Source organism: Cyprinodon tularosa, unplaced genomic scaffold, assembly GCF_016077235.1.
Source record: "Cyprinodon tularosa strain WSP-4 unplaced genomic scaffold, ASM1607723v1 ctg1632, whole genome shotgun sequence".
NCBI classification, from domain to species: Eukaryota; Metazoa; Chordata; class Actinopteri; order Cyprinodontiformes; family Cyprinodontidae; genus Cyprinodon; species Cyprinodon tularosa.
In genome coordinates this window covers 6752-27038 of record NW_024038470.1, presented here as the reverse complement: position 1 = coordinate 27038, position 20287 = coordinate 6752, and the positions used below count along the sequence as shown (strand labels likewise).

Genomic DNA, 20287 nt, shown 5'->3' with positions numbered 1-20287 from the left:
TGGCCATTGATTTTACACTTCTGGAACCAGCCCGTGATGGAAGGGAGCTGGTGATGGTGATGACAGATGTATTTTCAAAGTTCACCCAAGCTGTCCCAACACGTGATCAGAAAGCAACAACTGTGGCAAAGGTTCTGGTTCGTGAGTGGTTCTACTGTTTTGGGGTGCCGGCCCGTATCCACTCGGATCAGGGGAGGAACTTTGAAGGTGTCCTGGTACAACAGTTATGCGAGTTGTATGGAGTGCAGTAGAGTCGCATTACACCCTACCATCCACAGGGAAATGGACAATGTGAAAGGTTCAATCGAACTATGTTCAATCTGCTTCATTTCCTAGCACCAGAGGAAAAAACGGAATTGGCCAGAACATCTCCCACAGCTTGTCTTCTATTACAACACCACTGCCCATCAGTCGACTGGTGAATCACCTCACTTCCTCATGTTTGGACAAGAGCCCCACCTGCCAGTGGACATTCTGCTTGGCCATCTTCCTGAGCCCACAGGATCTAAAGTTTGTGATTGGGTGGCAGAGCACAGGAGGCGTCTAAATATGGCCATTGACGTTGTTAAAGGCAGAGTGCAGTTGGCAGCCAGCAGGAGAAAAGTGAGACATGATGAAAAGGTCACCTGCGAGCCACTGGAAGTTGGGCAAAGAGTGTATGCGTGATGTTGGCCCAGGGCGCCGAAAGATCCAGGATGCATGGGGCTTAAATTTACAGGCGCTAGGCCACTGACGCTGCGTGTGACGTAATCACTGAGCCGCGTCAGTGCAGGCAGCCCTGTTCTTAATCAGAATATAGATTGCGTGGCTGTCAGTACGCCAACAACATGCAAAAGCGCAAATGTATGTTTACCGACGATTTACAAAAGAGTTTCCCCGCTTTCAGACCGGGTCGAGACAAAAGGGAGGCACATATGTCTCGGTGTCCAATGGAAGTGAGAGGGATCTGAAAAGCCACCTGGACACCGAAAGTAAAGATAGTCTATTGATATGTTTGTTCGTTTTTGGTACATTTTGAGTTATTTTTGCTACACAAGAGGTATTTTTTGTGAATTAGCTCATTTGTCAATTTTTTTTTCTCCAATAGCCCACAGAACAGACATTATTTCGTTCATTACTGAGGCTGAGTATCATCTGTTATTGGGAGTTGAGAGTTATTGTTAACTTTTATTGTTAAGTGAGGGATGTTTAGATGAGACATTCGCCGTTTCTCAATATGCGTTCTTGAGCATTCTCGTGTGCTCGTGTACTCGTGACACGTCATCAGCCTCAGCCCGAGTACCGTTCCAATTCTCAAGAACGCCAGATCGAGAACGCATCAAATCCCCGGATGTTGTTCTCGCCCCGCCCTCTTTATCGAGCATGCATCAGAGCAGACTTGTGCGTTCTTCAGACTGACCGCTTCCCCAGAATGCCCCACGTCCGCAGCTTGATTCCAGACAGCGCTCACAGTGTTAAGTTAAACATTCCCTTTTCTGCTGCTGTTGTTCTTCAAAAGTACGTTTTGAAATCGTTTGAGGTGATAACATTATACATTGAAGCCTCCCTGTGTGGTCTATTTACAGAGTTAGTGCGAAATAAAAAAAAAAAAAGTCCGACGTTGAGCGGACCAGAGTGACCAGCAGACCTCCGAGGGTAACCGCAGCCAGGGCTAAATGTACCCCGTCTGTAGTGCACTTCTCTCGGTCTAGTTATGTGTGAACTACCGCTCGTTCTGATGGCGGTTTTTTGCGGTTCGGTAATTTTTAAAAAGTTTTTTAAGCTTTAGAAATTAAAAATATTGTTTTCAAAATGTTTTGTGTAGGGAATAAATAGTTTTGACTGTTAAAGAAATGCTAAACAACGTTGCCTGTGATGACGTCACGAGTACGCTTCTGCTCCAATACACATATGTGCTTGCGTGCTCGCGTTCTCGTCAAGTCCGATCTTCCTGCGTTCTCGCCAAGAACGGACTTGACGAGAACGCGAGTACGTACTCGCGTTCTCGTGAATTGAGAAACGCCTCTTATTTCTTTCATTGTGCTATTCATTCATTACAGGAATTGTTAAGCGTTTTTTAATAAATATATTTTGAATAAAATTATAATCTGTTATTGTATTTATTGCTGTTGACTTTTACTGAAAAGCATTTTTAATAAATCAACTGTAAATATCATGTTATTGTAGGATTACATAGGTCTATGTTAAGTAAGTGCATGTCACAGACATCTCTATGCATGGGAACAGAATCCCCCCCCCCCCCCCCCCCCCCCCCCACTCCAAGTTGTCCTGGTTTTCCCAAATGAAAGTATGGTCACCCTACTATAATGAATGTCCAGAGATGGAAATCTAGTAGAACCAGTTCATGAAGTTACATTGTAAGGTTTTTTTTTTTTTTTTTTTTTAAAGACCTTGTCCAGATCCTTTTATTGGAGAAGAAAACTCTGACTGCTTCTGCTTCCAGGTGAAGAGTGTCCACTGCAAGGCAGGAGAGACGGTGGGAGAGGGAGACCTGCTGGTGGAGCTGGAGTAGAACAGCAACTTTGATCTCTGTAATCACCTCAATTCAGAGGACTGGTTTCCCACCAGCAGGGGAGGACATTTTGACACTAATATGCATCAGATGTGTTGAACTGATGGCCTCCATCAGGACTGTTGATTTTTTTTTTTGTAGTTTTTATTAAAGAGTCTCTTTGCTTACATTCCTACCAAGTTTTTGTTGTTGTTGCCATGTTGGTTTTTAAAGGTAGGAAAGCCCCACAGTGGGTAGCGGGACGGAGGCGTAGTCGTAGATTTTAAACACCAGCTGGCCTTAATGGATGTGATGAGTTCACACTGTTGGTATTTCATTGGTATCCATCTAGTTTCATGTGTGACCAGGGATGGATTTAGGATATAGGGAGCCCTCTGAATTGAGAAGACAACACATAAAACAGACCCATTCTACAGATAGAGAAATGTTAATAGAATAGACATCCATTATCTGTTCTAGGTTGTGTCCCTCTCTTCTTGTCCCTTTTCTTCTTGTTTTCCTCTCTATGTTTTTTACTCAGCTGACTTTTCATGCTGTCTCTAAAGGAATGAAAGATTATTTCCAAGCACTAAGCTCACTTAGCTGATTGCTCCTTCCTGTGTTTCCAAAAAGGCCAAAGTAAATAACCCAGTCCTTCTTTTCACTGTAGACAAGCCATGATCTGCTGATCTGTTCTCCATTTTTCATTTGGATGAAATAATAGCTGCATGAATCATGACAGCAGACAAGATAGAGGAGAGCAGGAGGCGGGGTTACCAATCTACTGGCTCTGGAGAGCAGAGTTCGCTGCTTTTAGATGTTGTCTCCAAAGTCTCCAGTAGCAGCAGAAAGTCGCTAGATTTAGCACTAGCTGCTTTTTTTTAAATCAAAGTGCTAGAGGGGTCTGAAGAGTTGCTAAATATAGCGACAAAAGCGCTAAATTGGCAACACTGCTCTACGCATCGTTTGTTTTCAAATGAACTGATCCAATATGGTGGACACTGAAGGAGGGGGGCTGAGACACACTGAATATTATAATCGTTCTGATGGCATTTTAGCGAAAAGGAATTTTCTCAAAAACATAATGTGCAAAAATAAGAAATAGCTGTATTAACCATAGATGTAATCAGATTTTTATGGGGCCCCCAGGAACTTTTGGCCCTAGGCAACTGCCTAGTATTGCCTCATGGTAATACTGCTATTTGTATAGCACCTATTCACAACACATGTCATCTCAGGCACTTTACAGTTAATCAGATCATTCAGTCAAATTAATTCAAAGTTTTCTATCTAAGGAAAACCAGTTCATTGCATCGACTCATTGACTCTTCAGCAATCCCTTACACCAAGCATGCTTGTAGCGACAGTGGAGAGGAAAAACTCCCTTTTAACAGGAAGAAACCTCCAGCAGAACCAGGCTCGGTGTGAGCGGCCATCTGCTGAGGCCGACTGGGGTTCAAGGAGACAGAAGCAGAGATAGAAAAAGCAGCTGTAAAAGGCTGCCCCGTCCAGGAAACACACAGCCAGGTAGACGAGCTCTGAACCAGCTCCCATGTCAGAGGATGAAGAGAGCACATCCAGTTAGTCACAGTTAGAGAAACAGGACTACACTGGAAAACAGGCCGTTCTCAAACATCTATAAACAAAAAGGCATTGATGGCAGCAGCACAGCTGATATTTCTCTCCAGGATGGAGTCACAGCCAAACAGGAACAGACCAGAGGAAGCTACTATGAGAAAAAGCAGAGAGAGCAGAACATTAGAGATTGAACTAACAGATTCTGCAGAGTGGAAGAATAGAGATAGAATAAAGCAGAATGATGAAATGAGGGTCCCTATGTCCTCCAGCAGTCTAAGCCTATAGCAGCATAACTATAGAGATAGCTCAGGATTTAAGCTTCAAAGGAAAACCAGCTGATTGCATCAAATCCTCTCTCCCCTCCTAGATCAGATTGTGGTGACGATGGTTGCTTGCATGTTGTTAACTCAAACAGCAATCCCTCACACAAGGCATGTATGCAGTGACAGTGGAGAGAACCAGGCTCAGTATGAGACGCGTTCTGCTGAGGCTGACTGTGGTTCAATGAGACAGAATGAGACATGAAAAATGAACACACTAACATAGAAATACTTTCTATGTTAGAATAGGATAAGAGTAAACCAGCTCCACAGGCGACTCTGTCTGCGAAAGAACCGGGTAATCAGAGGAGCTCAGAGCCAGTTTTTCCCTTACAGGGATGAAAGAGAGAAGATCCAATTATTGCAATATTCTGGAGATGAAAGAAGGAAATTCTAGAAACCTATTTGATATGGGATTTAAATTCCAGGTCCTGATCAAAAACAAAAAGATTTTTTACTTTATTATCTGAGATCCACAAACTGTAGTAAAAAAATCTTTAGCTGATCTGAAATGCTGCGGCCTCCTATCCTTTGCTTCCTGTTGAATCTGCATGGACACACCGACTCATCCTCTGGGTTTAGAAGCATGGGCGGTTCTAGACAGGGGCCAACGGGGACCATTGCCCCTGTAGATCATGTCCTGGCCCGTTATGGCCCCCGTACTGAAGACATAATACTCAAAGAAGTTCTAAGGATGAAATGCGCTGGAAAAGACATGATTACTGATCTTGCTTTGAATCTATTTTATTTTTTATCTTTACAAATTCTATTTTACTAATTATTTAAAAACAACAAGGCAATAGCTTCAGTGGTATTAAGATAGGATCCTAGTTTTCATCTAAATGTTTTTTTTTTCAAAACAAAAATTCAGATTTTTTTTAGAAAAAGGTCACTTTAATCTTAAATTAAGTCAAAAATATATGAAATTCCTAAATTATGAATGTATATTGACCTAATTTTAATTAAACCTTATTGAATAGAAATTTCATTTCATGCAGCTCTCTCAATATATTTGAATCCTTTGCCCTTTTTATTATTTCATGCTTTTCTGTTCCCCATGAAAACTCGCTGGCCCCCTCCTGGCCCCCTGGTACATTTGGTCTAGAACCGCCACTGTTTAGAAGAGTCTCTGTGGGGTTTAGAGAAATCTTCTCCAGCATCTTTATGCATCAAATACGTGATTCAGCATCATTTTCAGCAAACAGCCGTGTCCTCCACGAAGGACTGGAGGTGATGCTGGGAGCGTAGATCAGGGCTGTGATCCCATATGGGCACCAGCTTGGTTCTACTGCATCTTCAAAGATCCCTTTATTGTTTACAGAAATAGAAAAGATTACACAGTGACAGGAAGTACAGCTCATGGTTCCTATGGGCCAACAGAAAGAACCGAGCCTGAGCTTTATAGGCAGTTAGTGAGGCAGCCGGTGGCTGATCCACCAGAGAGGTCCGTTTCTTCCCCATCATCATCATCCAGTCCTTCTTCATCTCAACATGGCGACTATCAGGGAAACCAGGCAGAACCTTGAAACTGTTGGTTCAGGATTTCTGACTGTCTGACACACTGGATTATTTCCACATCGTCACTCGTTAGGAGCAGAAATCCAGTTTTATTGATCAAACTTTCCAATTATTACAGTATTTTTTTTATTTAAATAAAAAAAAGGTAAAAACACATGATTTGAAAAGATTATGCAGAATTGAGCATCAAAACAAGTGTATTTGCAGCATCGATTATCAACTTAAATGAAACACCTTGATGAAGATGTGAGTTTTTACCCCCCAAGCAGGTCCTCCAAAGGTCCTGTAAGGGTGAAGGCCGTGGTGGTGGGGGGGTACTAACAGCCCCTCCCAATGTTACAAAACAGAAAAAGATCAGCAGAGAAAGGAGACAGGGAAGATGGCGATGATGCTGGAAAGAAAGATGAATAGTAAAGGTCAAAGGTCAGTGTGACCCAGCAGCCCGGCAGAGACAGAACCGGACCGAGCAGCAAACAGGCCCTACATGGACCCATCATTACACCTCCATTATTTTCACTGTTATTCTTCTCATGCAGAGAAAAGAAGGAGAGAGGAGCAGTTTGCACCACTGGATTAGAAACAGATCTTTGCATAGAATTATATTAATCTGTCTTTGAGATTATAATCCAACCATAGATGAAAACTGATTCATTTCATGGAAGGCTTGTGTTTTAGTTCCTGCTATTAATCAATTAGCTTGAATTTTTATGCTGCATGTTTAGCAAACTCCCATAAGTTTTTATTTCCGTCCTTAAATAAATAAACAGATGTAACTTTAATTGTTAAAAAAGCTTTTTATGTTACAATAGTGTTAATATCAAAATTACAATTCCATTTGCATATGAGATGAGATCAGATTGACCTGGAGCCCAGTGGGGCCCTGAAGGCACCACGAGTTTCTCTGTTTCTGAGCACAGAGGTGTTCTCTGCAGGCCGAGGCGACGCTGCGTCCAGCATGAGGATGATCGCTCCACAGAAGGTACGGCGCCACGGCAGCAGGGAGGGAAGGCTACACGGACCGACTCGCTCTATGCTAACGATGCTACACAGAGAAATCCCATCCAATTGTATTGAAAGCAGAGATATAAAAAGAATTTTGAGGATTATGTGTTTTAGAAATGAAAGATTTCACAATCAACAAATGTTTCAGAGTAATTTAGAACATATATGCATAAGTTTAACCGTTGATTTTTAGAGGAGTTTTTTTTATGTACTTTTTTCTCCAGATTTTATTTTCCAAATTATATTTATCCATAATTTTTTTTCATAATTCTTTATTTATAAAACGTTTCCATTTCTTCGTTTTCAGATTTTATCTTCCAAATTCCAAACAAATATAATTATTATTTTATTTGTTTGCCTTTTGTGGCAGGTGAAGCCGAATGCAGAGTTTTACAAACTGGATTCTTCTCAGAGTTTCCCCCTCTAGCCTTCTGATTGGTCTCTGCGTGGACCAATAGAAATGAGTCTGCTCTGTTTGGACCTAGCAACAGCGTTTCTATTGGTCAGAACCCGTTCAGTCGGTTGGACTCTGGCAGTTTGCTAATTTAAACGGTGATTTAGCAGCTGCTCCCTAAATCTGATGAATTCTTCTGTTTGAACCCGTCGCTGGTCCTGATAAGCCTCTGATCACGACTCTGATGCTTCAGTTGGAGTGAAATATTCAAAGTTTTCATCCCTTCTCCAAACCACAGCACTATTTCTAACAGTGATGATCCTTTTTCTTCCCCGTATTGTTTGAAACCTGCTGAAAAATGTGGAACGTAAAGTTTTCCTTAAGTTGATCGTCCAGGTGACTGAGGTCAATGAGTTAAACTGAAAACCAAAACATTTCATCTTTATGATTCTTCAGTCCAGTTTTTTATAGGAAATTGGAACCTAGTGTAGTCTGAGGTTTGCTCGAGGCCACCTAGACCTAGACCACCTAGATGGAGGAAGGCTGCTCTGCAGCTGATGAAGCTCTGGGATCTTCATGGAGCCATCTTATATTTAACACATGTTTTCCAGGGACCTCTGACCCCCTCTGGGCTGGAGGTGGTCATGTGAGCAGCAGCCAGTTCCCCCAGCAGGTACCGCCCCAATAGCTGCTGGTTCTACAAACACAGCCCAGTTCAAAGCTCCAACAGGAGTCCAGCCGTCAGGCCTCGCTCCGACGGCACGGTGCCGAGTCCGGTCGGATCAGCAGCAGCAAAAACACAAAAAGTCCAGCATGAGGAGAGCGTTCAGGTCCCACGCCTGCCAAGCCGCAGCCTCCGGCGGCCAATCGGGTCAGTCCTGCTCCTTGAGGTGGATGTCTCGGGTCCATTTGATCATCGTCTCTGGAGACCGATAGAGGAAGATTAGCTTGGAGTAGAGCTCCTCCTCCAGCTCCAGCTCTCCTGTTTCCCGAACCTTCACACACAGAAAGCAGTTATTTGGACCGCAACCAACCACAGAATAAAGCCTTCCTCTTTAGCTCTATGGAGTGAAGTTTGATCCATTATTGTTGCAACTATAAAAAGATTTTGTAAACGAAAATATGAAAAAATCTAGAAAGGAAACTGTATTTTCAGATTTAAATTTTTTTTTTTTTTTGTATTTCATTATTTTAGATTTTATTTTCCACATTTTTTGTTTCTTTCTCTTCTTCATATTGAGTTTTATGGATTTTATCCTTCCAAATTACACTTTACATTCTCTTCTTTTCAAGCTCGATCTTAGCTCTCGCTCTCGGCCAATAAAAATGTTGCTGCTAACGTCCAGCAGACCAATAGAAATACATCTTCACCTCCTACTCCAGAGGAAAGCCCGCCTCAAGAGAAGACAATGTGATCTGTAGAACTCAGTTAGAATAAAATGCAGTTTATGAGAATCAGTCTGGAAAAGTTATATTTGAAAAAAAGAAAAAACAAATATGAAAAAAAAATTTAACATGAGGGAAATATTTGGAAAATGTAAAATAAAGTAAAAATGGAAAAAAACAGCAATGTTCCTTCTAAAACCTTCGTTTGATGAATATATTTTACAAAGTTTTGGATTTATTTATCCATACAAAACATGTTCTTTGGTTGCAACAATAATTTAACAAACTTCACTCCATAGATTCGATTCTTAAACTACAGCGAAGGTCCAACTGTGTGAGCGACTCGCTCCAAACCAGAACCCAACTCGGACCTGAGAGGGAGCTAAAGACCGTCCACAGAAGATGCCTGCTGCGATGAAGAGTTTTTTAACATGAATTAATGAATAATTAATGTTTCAAATTCTTTTTTGGTTTTATTTCCAATCAGAAACAAACAGCTCTGCCCATCACAGCAGACCTTCGATGGAGGGACATCCACACATAAATGCAGAACCTTCTGGACCCCGGGGGGGAACCGCACCAGAAGTCCCATGTTCTCTAGTGACCTCAGCATTTGTAAACCTTTGAATCTGAGGGATCAAAAGCGTGACTTTCTGGTGGGACCAAACTGGACCGGTTTGGTCTGATGTTCTGTTTAAAACGGTTTCAGCTGCTGGCGCCGATCCACACTAACCAGGAAGATGTCTGTGCAGAGCTTCAGGATCCGGTCCACGCAGGGCAGCTCCTCGAACATGATGGAGTGGGAGATCTCACTGAAGAACCCACGGACGAACTTCCCGATGACCAGAACCACGGACACGTAGAGACCCATGATCCTGGAGGAGAGCAGAGGTCAGGGAGCCATCTTTAATCACTCAAACATGTTTCAGCTTTTAAGTTGTTTATTTCCTATTGATTGGTTTTAGGGCCTCCAGGAGTATTTCTTTGTTTCAGTTTTTTGCATGTATAATAAATTTTATACTAAAAACAAAAATTCCTTTTGATGATGAAATTGTGAATTTTTATACCAATATTTTTTAAATATGTAGAAACCATTCTTATACGTGGGACATAATTTTGCTTTCCATTATTTAAGAACATTTGTAATATTTGATTGAATTATTTCTGCTATGCTAGCAGAAACGTGCCGCTGCATTATGGGTAATTCTGGCACTGAGAGTCACACATGGATAAGCTCCGCCTCCTGCGCTGTGATAGGTCAGAGGGAACAGCGATTTTGCAGACTGTGACTTTAATCTACTCGTCCTATTGGTCCTGACGTTGGCATGGTAACCATAAGTAAACATGTTTAGATTTCACAACACAATTATTTCCATACCGTAGATCAGGGGTAACCAATTAAAAATCAGCGGGGTCCAAATAAAGAAAATCATCAACAATTAAGGTCCTAAAACATTTTTTAATTAGAATCCGTTACTTTAAACAGAATTTAATATTATATACATTATAATTATGCATCCATGTTATACATTGACTTTTTAAATAGAAATAAAAAGAAAATTTTTCCATATTAAAATCTAAAGTGTTCGTTCAGTTTAGTATAGACTATTTCCTGGTAAACAATCCACAAACTGTTTCTTATTTTCTTTCGTTTTTCTGCCTCAATGTTGGCAGTGGGCTTTATGCTGCCCTGCAAGGCTTTAAACCTGGTTTGAATGGAGACTAAGTCATTCTAAAGCACATATCAAGGAGCTCATTCTGAGCCTGGATCCATATTTATTGTTGATTCTGTTCATGGTGGAGAATCCTGCTTCACAGCAGCAGGTTGAGCCAAACATCCTCTAAATGTGCAGGATCATCTTTGAGCACCATTTCACTTTTCTTTCACCAGTTCACCACAGTTCTTCCAGCAGTCCACACTTTCTCTGCTCTCTTTTTCTCATCATCTTCACCTTCTTTCCCATCGCCCGGCTTGCCACAGGTTTGCCTGCTGTGTCTAAAAGTAGCAGCAGCAGCAACCCAGACTGACAGCAGCTCATTGGATCATTTGTGTCACATGCAGCCTGGAGCCGGACGCTCTGGAGGGCTTTACCGTATTAACAGGAGAAGAGGCGCAAGTGAAGTTAGACACTGTAGTCAGACAACATGCAGTAATTTATAAATGTTTTAAATCAGGTTGGGTCTAAGATAAGCCAGCAGGTGGCTCCAGATCTGGTCCGTGGTCCGCTAATCTGTGACCTCTGCCCGAGATCTTTTCTGTGATATTCTGTGGATAGATTATTTTTGAAAAATAGTTTGAATGAAAAGTTTTAGCTATGACCTTTAATCAGAAAACAATCTCCAGAAATGATCCCGTTCAAGACTGTCCTGATTTCTGGAAGCATTAAAGGAATAGTACACCCAAAACATGATTAGCCTTCATTTTCTACTCACCCCCATGCTGAACAACACTCTGGAGTACTTTTTTGATATCTCAAATGCATCTGGAGATCTGGGAGGCTTCTTGCTGTCTGCTGACATTCAAATAATGGAGGTCTATGGTGACCGAGACAGAAAGGTCCATAAAAGTCCACAAAAAACGTGTCAATATTCCTCCATACTGCTCGTCCAATGTATTCCAAGTGTCCTGAGTGGGTAGCATCCAGAATTTACTCGAAACGAAGTCATTTAGAATGTTTTTAGAGCATAAACAGTAGTGTATAGGACTTCCTGAAAGCGCGCGCCTGCGCGATCACGACGCTACGGAAGCCGGCAGACCAAACCAGATGAAAGTGCGCATTCAGCTTCTGCTCTGCCGATAATGCAAGCGTAGAAGAAGAAATGTGCTGTTTACCTGTGCAAAGAAAGAAACAACGAAAGAAAAATGTCTGAGGACTTCAGTGTTGAGGAAGAGCATGAGTTCTTTGCCGAGCTGAATGCACACTTTCATCTGGTTTGGTCTGCCGGCTTCCGTAGAGTCGTGAACGCCCTTTTAGGAAATCCTATAAACTACTGTTTATGCTCTAAAAACATTCTAAATGACTTCGTTTCGAGTAAATTATGGATGCTACCCATTGGACGAGCAGTATGGAGGAATATTGACACGTTTTTTGTGGACTTTTATGGACCTTTCTGCCTCGGGCACCATAGACCTCCATTATTTGAATGTCAGCAGACAGCAAGAAGCCTCCCAGATCTCCAGATGCATTTGAGATATCAAAAAAGTACTCCAGAGTGTTGTTCAGCATGGGGGTGAGTAGAAAATGAAGGCTAATCATGTTTTGGGTGTACTATTCCTTTAAGAAAGTCCTCCATCAACTGCATCTTAAGAAGTGAAACCAGCAGCATGATGCTGCCACCACCATGCTTCAGTCTGATGTTCTCTGCTGTTCTATAGTAATAAAGGGTTTGGTTTATCAGACATGTCCTCCTGGACTTCTGAACCAGACCTCTTTGTTTAAATTAAATCCTTTATTTTCTTGGCTCTAATCTTTGGAAAAAGCTGGCAGATGGATTTTCCTGCAGCTCTTTCTTATTGTCTGTCTACTATCAGATTGTTTTTCTGTGCAGGAGGAAGGAAGCATCCTGTGAATCAGAAGTTGGGAGACGGCGCGGCTCTTACCCGTATCCGGCCAGGAAGCCCAGGCTCGGCGGGCTAACCTTGTCGTTGAATATGACCATGGGGAGCACGGTGCATGACGCCGGCTTGCATCTGGCGATGGCGATGTCCCACCACTCCTGGTTCCCTGAGCTGTTTGGCGTCCGGTCACTCATCAGGGACAGAGTGATGTCCTGGTAATCGTCTTCATCATCTGCAGAAGGTTAAAGATGTTCTGAGAGCAAGAACTACCAAAACTCACGCTTTTTCTTTCTCACATTTCTTATAAAGTTGATTTTTTTGTATTTGAAACATAAATATAAAAGTTTAATTTGTTTTCCAACATAAAACATCCTCCACTTAATCCAGGCATACAATGTACGATATCTTCAATCGTTGCACCCAGCTACAGCTCAAACTGTACGATGAAACGCAGGGTTGAAAAGTTCACAGCTCACGATGTTTGTTCTCACACTGTGCGACGCGGCGCTCTGATGCGATCTACCTGCTCACACTGAACGTCTAAAAACCACGTGGGACTCAGCGCCGAGAGATGGTGCTCGTCGGACTTATCAACTTGGAAGAAGAAGAACTCTCTTGTTTGCACATGTGCAGTGTACGAGGTTCTGGTAAATCGGCTCGTAGCTCTGCATCAACGGAAGGATTTACCCACGAACACCTCAGGAGGGCCGACTGGATTTCAAACATGTTTGATTTTTCCTGACCTTAGGATTCCTGATTGGGAGATGGTTGTTAGAGGCTGATTTCCCCTGGTTATCCCCTGTACACTACGCCACGCAGGACGCACCATGAGGCCCAATCCACTGGTGAAGAATCTCAGTCATCCAGGTTCACATTTTGAATTGAAAAACCTTTCTGGATGGGAAGTGAAACGTCTTCAAACTTGGAAGTCCAGTGGATTGTTTTTAAACTTTTTTTAGAATGGTCGGCCCGATAAAAAAATATTCTCGCATGACCGGAGAATCGGCCCGAAAATGGCAAAAAGTCATACAGTGTGTGCCCTACTTAATCTGGGACAGACCACAGGGGGGCAGCAGAGATCATGGTCAGCGCACTGCTGATGTTAATCTGACTCAGATCCATCATGGCCTTCTACCAGTGGATCCAGTAGATCTACTGGTTTCCAAGTCTTAAACTGCTTCTCCAGTCTAAAGGCTGGTTTATACTCAGAACCCAGGTGGTCTGCGTGTGTGTCGCAGTGAATGCATATGTGGTTCCGCCCCTTCCGCAGACACTCTGCTGCACCTCTCCAAAATTTTAGGTGACCGCAGACAGGAGGCCTCTGATTGGTCAAATCTACATCTGCTCTACTCTATGCATATTTCCTGTTTAGTACCTTACCGGCTTGTTTTGTTTGTATGACCGCCATTGTGGAAAACGACTCATGAAGATGGACCAGCTAGAAGAGTGAGGTGCGTGAGAACGCTGGGACCCTTTTTCCACCTGGATCTCCGCTCTTTCCCACCCTCATGTCCCTCCATTGTCGCACTAACTTGCCCCCACTTCCTCACCGCCTCGGCCGTATCTAGACCCACAGCTAGCTCCTGATTGTCCCTCTTGCGTTGCGGCGTGGAATAACATAGCACAGACCTCACTTCAATATCGGGCATAAATCAAAAATATCTGACAAGCTCACTGCGACGCTCTGCTGCGGGAGGATAACCAGACCTCAATGCTTTGTTATTCTCGGGGTCAAAGCCTTTAACCAGAGATGTAGATTGTAAAAAAGGAAGAGTTCTGACCTTTGTAGAGCTGACTGACGGGTTTGGCATCGGCTCCATTTGGGGCCCGCATGTAGTTGGGGAACATATTGGGAACCAGGCTGCGGGAAGAACGGGGCGGATCTATTAGGACTGAATCTGTAACCTGAGGATATCCGTTCTATGTGGGACGGTCACACACTTACACAGGCTCCGTCCGGTTGCCGATGAGCAGAGATGCCAGCTCTGCTCTGACCGGGTTCCCAGGCTCCAAGTCGATCGAGTGTTTGCCAAACGTGTGCTCCACTGTCCCCCCCTTACCCAGGTCCCTGTGGGGGAACAAATTCACAGAGAGGGTGGGGTTTAAACCACCTGTCCCACCTACAGCTGCACACGTCAAACACACGAAGAAGAAGAGGTCTGACCTCTGGAAGGTCCAGGCCAGACGGAGGGTCAGGTCCATAGGGCTTCCCAGAAGCTCCTTGACCACCTCCTGCCTACTGGGGGGGCTGATCCTCCACACGGATCCTGAGCTGCCCTCAATCATGGCCGTCACGATGTCCTCATAGCTGTACAGGGTGATGAACTGCATGGCTTTCTGAAAGCGAGCACACCCAGACCTCAGTGGTCCACATTCAGAGACACTCCGGTACCGAGCGGCGAAGAGCATTCAATAAAGATAAAGATGGCGCTACGCACTGCGTTGTCTCCGAAGGTTTTGGTGAGCTGCTCGTACTCGGCGGCTGTGAAGGGCTTGATGGACTGCTGCTGCACGCTCATAGTGAACAGGGGCTGGAACACACAGGTGCATGATGGGTAAACAAAGCACTTCATCTACTGACACATTTTTTAGACTCCAATGAGGTTTTAAAGTCTTTGAATTACACTGGAAAAAATCTAAATCTAGATAATTAAATTAATCTTAAAATAAGTGAATTTTTTCTTGAATCGAGGGTGTGTTGCAACAAGACAATTTACATTTAAAATATGTAAAAAACAATTTTATTGTCTTATTTCTAGTGTATCTCATCAAATTAATTTAGAGTAAAAATCCTAATTCCATTGGCAAATCATCTTATTTACCTACGCAAATTGAGGGCAAATACACTTAATTTAAGTCATTGTGACTTATTTCTAGATCGTTTTTGCAGGGATTAACGCTAAATTCATTAAATCACTGCGAATGTATTAGTTTAGATATAAATAATGATCCCTTGATCATTCCTTACTGACAGGACTTTTCCTTTAAAGGAGAAGAAAAGGAAGAATTGAAAAGATTAATAATCATTTTATGCTTTGAAAATAAACCTTCAGGAGATGGATCAGTGGTTCTGTCGGGACACCGGGCTGCGTTCAGGTTTGGGGGACAGGGTGAAGGATCTAATTATCAAATATTTAATATCAAGAATCATATCTTTAATTATGAAGTAATCTGTTGAGCTCAAGGCGAGCAGGTAACCATCCATCATCAGTTAGAGGTCGTGTTCAGGGTAATGATGACCGATCAAACATCCAGCCTGCAGATCCACCTTTAATACCTGATCTCATTTCGTTTTTAATTTCACGTCTTATAAACAGACTTTGTTCGGTTTTAACTGAGAACACCCTTTATTCAGCAGAACTTTACTTCAATTGATCTAAAAATGTCAAATTACCTCATAGCCGCCCAGTTTAAAAGTGACTGTGACGTCGATGGGGTGGTTGACCACACCCACCACCGATCTGACCAATGAAATGAAGAGAAGGGGAAACCAGATGATGCAGATTAGGAAGAAAATGATTAGTCCCCCCATGCCGTATTTCACTATCTTCTTCTTCTTCTGTCCCTTAGGTTGGGGGTATTTCTGGAAAAAGGAGACAGATCATAAAAATATGAGACATTTCATGATTTTATCATTTTAACTGCAACGATGGAACGAAGGAGCACAGAAACCCAACGGGAACTTTTAGAGTTAAATCCTGATTAAAAACAAATTTAGGAATTCTGCAGCTGCATTCAGTCATTGAATGTATCATTGTGTTCACACATCTAACTATATGGAGATAAATATGGTAGGGCTCGATATTAACCATCGCCTGATCTCCCCGGGGAAGTAGTTTTTATTGTCGGGAGAGTACAAATTTCATTGCATTTGCCCGGCGGGCAAATGCAAATTATTTATCACTCAAAATTACTTTAAAATCACAGACATTCGCTGAAAACGACCCAGAAGCGTTGCCGGCGCCATTTTTGTTGTTTTGTACACATTCTCGCGTGATTTGAAAAAGCCTGGTGATTTTCCGCCAGATGGCGTGATTTTTGTCCACCTAGCGGTAATTTTGATGTAGTTACCAAAACGACGAACAAGCTAGAAAGCTTCTGTACAGTAATGCAGGTCATACCATAAAAAATTTTCATTAAATTTTTTTCTCTCAGACATTGGAGAGGTGCATTTAAATGTTATAGAGCTAAACATGTTAAATTGGTGACCTGTTATGTTATTATTATTGTCTTGTTGCTACATTTATTTTGTCAGGGAAAACTAATCCTGAGTCAGTTAAAAGTCAGGGAATTCTGAAATTATGTAAAACTGTGGAAACCCTGTAAAAAATAACTATGTATAATGATTCTCTAGAAAAGTCAGATTATATTAATAGTATTATCTTGTATAAACATACCGTGACTCTAAAATGAAAGTGATTCATTTGTGACATTGACTTCTGTCTTGTGATTTATCTTAAGTTTTTAACCTGTCAAGTTTTTTTGGGATTTTTAACATTACAATTTATATTTTTCTAAGCACACAACAGTTTAAAGCAAAGTTTAGTTTGAAAAGAATGTGCAGGAAGGATTGAAAAGCATGTTAACACAGTAATGTAGGCTTGAGTTCATTATCTGAGGCATCCAGATACACACCAGGAACCTGGAAACCTTTGAATTACATTTAAAGAACAAACATGTTTCATTGATATATATACAAAAATGAATATTAGGAACTATATTTATCAAACATTATACTGGGCAAGTAAAAATTGTTTCTGGGCAAATGAAATGTGAAAATCACTTGCCCAAAGGGCAAGTGGTAAAAATCCTTAACGTCAACCCCTGTATGGGCCATTAAGTCAAAAAATGTTGTTGGAAAATATATATTGAAACTAAAATAAAGCAGAATGGAATTTGGAAACTAAAAGTTTTGAAAGTGAAAAAAAAATTCTAATAGTTTTGTTTGAGATTTTTCCAGCTCCAAACTGGAGTCAGGGGCGAGGGCCTCAAAAACATGACAATATTGTTTAAGAATTGCCTTTAGAATATTGTTGATATTCAGTGATTGGTTTTAAGAAAATAAACATGATTGAATGTATTTTTATAAAACACAGAAATCCTCATCATGCATTAAAGTGCACCTTGAACATCAGATGATTCATTTTCAAACACCAGTCTTATGCAAAACTTTCAAATTAACATCACTGACTTTTCTACTGTTTCTTTTCTCATTAATAAGGAGCCATACTCCCACCTAATTTAAATGTTTTTAAAGGTCAAATGAAGTTTATGTGTAAAATCATGAGAGAATATTGATGAAGGCTTTACAAGCAGTAATCAAGTTGAGGGGGGATGAAGGGAGAGGCATCCCCCTTCTTAAAAATCCTCCCCCTTCCTAAACGACAATCTCCCCATACCATAACCTGTAACATTTTATCACTGAATGTTTACATTTCTATTATATATTAGCAGTAATTGTAATAATATTGCCTTTTCAACATTTGGCAGGCTGTGTGCTTACGGGTAGCCTGACCAAATTACGGTGGTTTTCGATTAAATAGCGTGGCGCAACCTCTGTGGCGCAACCGGCGGCGCAGGTGATGACGCTTTGAGCAAAAACTAACGCCTCAGGTAAGTCAAAAGTCAGAAGACATGACCTTTTCTAAGCTCACCATTGTGTCACCAAATATGTAGAAGTCCTAATCTCTGGACATAGTGATAGCAAGCAAAACTAGGTAAACTAGTTTGAATTGCAAACATTTTTCTGCTTTTAAAGATGTCATGACACATGAGAATTAGTCTAGAGTGTACAGGCATTGCTGAACATTCACAATCTGTATTTTCATTGTGAATGGAACATTAAATTAATCTGTAAACCGCTGCTGTTTTTCTAGCTAGAATCTAGAACATGCTGGGGAGACTAGTGGAACGGTGGCTGAGAGCAGTGGAGGAAACCTGGAGGAGAGAATCGAAGGTTTGAAAAATGCATTTTAATTGAGCAATTTAAGATGATTATCTTTAAAGAACTGCCAAATGTGATGTTTATGTCTGGCCAATGGTCATATTCCAATTGAATGTTGACATCTGACTGACTGTTTAGGTTGCAGCTTCTTTCTTTCATGTGTTCATGGTAATTTAAATTCAACGGACGTGATTTAATGGATCCTTCTTGTCCTTTTTATTAAATGCCTTCTTGTTTATTGTTTATTAATTTTCGGTCATCATGTTTGGAATGGAGGTGAAGCCTTCTTTCCTTTGTCCCATCAGCCTAACTTTGTTGTCTTTTTCCTTTTTTGGATCATTTCTAAGAAGAATCACAGCCTGCTGTAATATTTCTCATCATTCGTACCTTTTCTGTTTCCCGGCTGCATTTAATGATAAAGATGTTGGCATAGATATCTTCCACACACATCCAGTCTGACAGGGACAGAGTGGTGTCTGTCCAAACCCAGTCCATCACGGCCCGCAGCTCCACCAGGAACGGCACAAGACGAAACCTAAACCCACAAACAAACCAAGCGGTCATTCAAAGCCAAGGAGAGTCCGACTCGGCGGCTCTTTGTGTTCGTACCCTTGGAAGAGGAACAGGTTGAGGTGGTTGTATTTCTTGGTGAGGACGTTTCCGAGGATGCGGGTCGGGTAACCGCAGCGGATCTGATAGGCAGATAACCCGAAGTAAATACACTTGACGAAGTACCAGAGCTGGGCTACAAAGTTCTGGTTGAACTTCCTGGAACAGACAGAGAAGAGAACACGTTCAGCTCGTTTAGTTCAAAAAAATAAGATGGTCCAAATAAGACTTCTGGATCTTCCCAGTTCCACCAGCAGAACAGAAACATAAAGAACCACTGAGATCGAATTGGTCCAGAAGCACCTCCTTAAAACCAACCAGGAGCAGTTAGGAAATGACCCCCAAGAGATCAGAACATTTGGACTGCAGTGAAGAAGCTCCCCACGTCAGAACCCCACTGAGATGCTGTGGCCAGTTCTCTTGGAGAAGCTGGAGAAACTGAAGACGTCAAACCAGGATCTCCTCCACCAGGACGAGAACCGGTCCAGCCAGCCAGCGCAGGTCCAGGTCCTCATTTCCAGTAGGTTAGTTTGGTAATAAATCTGTCAGATGTTTGACCTGCTCCTCTTTTAACACAGAAACCTACAAACATCTAAAAAAGTAATAAAAACCTTAAAGTCCTGGTGGTAAGTTTAATGTTTATATATATATATATATATTTTTTTTTTCTCGTAGTTAGTTAAATTCCTGGTTGTAAGTTTATTTTTTATTTATTTTATTTATTTTTTTGTAGTTAGTTAAAGTTCTGGTTGTGGGGCTGCTTAGTGGGGGAGTGGGTAGCACTGCTGCTTTGCAGCAAGAAGGTTCTGGGTTTGATTCACAGAGTCTTTCTGCATGGAGTTTGCATGTTCTCCCTGAGCATGCTTGGGTTCTCTCTGGGTACTCCGGCTTCCTCCCACAGTCCAAAAACATGTAGGTTAATTGGTTTCTCTAGATGCTCCTTAGATGTGTGTGTGAATGGTTGTTTGTCCTGTTTGTCTCTGTGTTGCCCTGCCATGGACTGGCGGCCTGTCCAGGGTGGACCCCGCCTCTCACCCGTAATCAGCTGGAGGTAAGCGCCAGCAGCCCTCTTGACCCCAGTAGGAAAAAATGGAAGCTAACACTGATGCAGACTTGCTATTTAAGGGCTGAATGGTCCACCCACCTAGCCTGGGTGCCATTCCGAACTTAGTCCCGCCCACAACGTTTGAGGTCGGGAAGTTCGGTCTGGCATTGCTCAACAGTAGCGCGAGTATGCTAGCACAATATCTGGCAGGCCAATCAAATTGTCAGGGCGGGCCTTATACGATGATGATATACAGATGATCAACAGTAATGTAATCAACCACGTGACCAAAGCGCGCTTGGGTGACAACAACAATGGCTGCCGCTGGAGAGTTGAGGTCTGTAGATTCTGCTATTAGGTCTGTTCTAGAAGATATCGACAGCAAATTAATTTTAAAAGAGGAACAGAGAAACGCGATCAAGGCTCATCCTTTTATTCTAG

The 20287-nt window shown here is 42.1% G+C and overlaps 1 protein-coding gene across 1 annotated transcript; it reads right to left on the bottom strand.

Moving 5' to 3' along the window:
• Positions 1–6681: 6681 nt before the first annotated feature.
• LOC119780641 (piezo-type mechanosensitive ion channel component 1-like) lies at positions 6682–19961 on the bottom strand. The gene is made up of 11 exons (XM_038280745.1): positions 19946–19961; positions 18802–18991; positions 18580–18727; positions 15643–15831; positions 14687–14779; positions 14413–14585; positions 14194–14316; positions 14030–14109; positions 12291–12480; positions 9423–9564; positions 6682–8298 (listed from the first exon to the last, which is right to left on the bottom strand). The coding sequence occupies exons 1-11, from the start codon at positions 19959–19961 to the stop codon at positions 8176–8178; spliced, it is 1467 nt and encodes a 488-aa protein (XP_038136673.1). The 3' UTR covers positions 6682–8175.
• Positions 19962–20287: the final 326 nt, after the last annotated feature.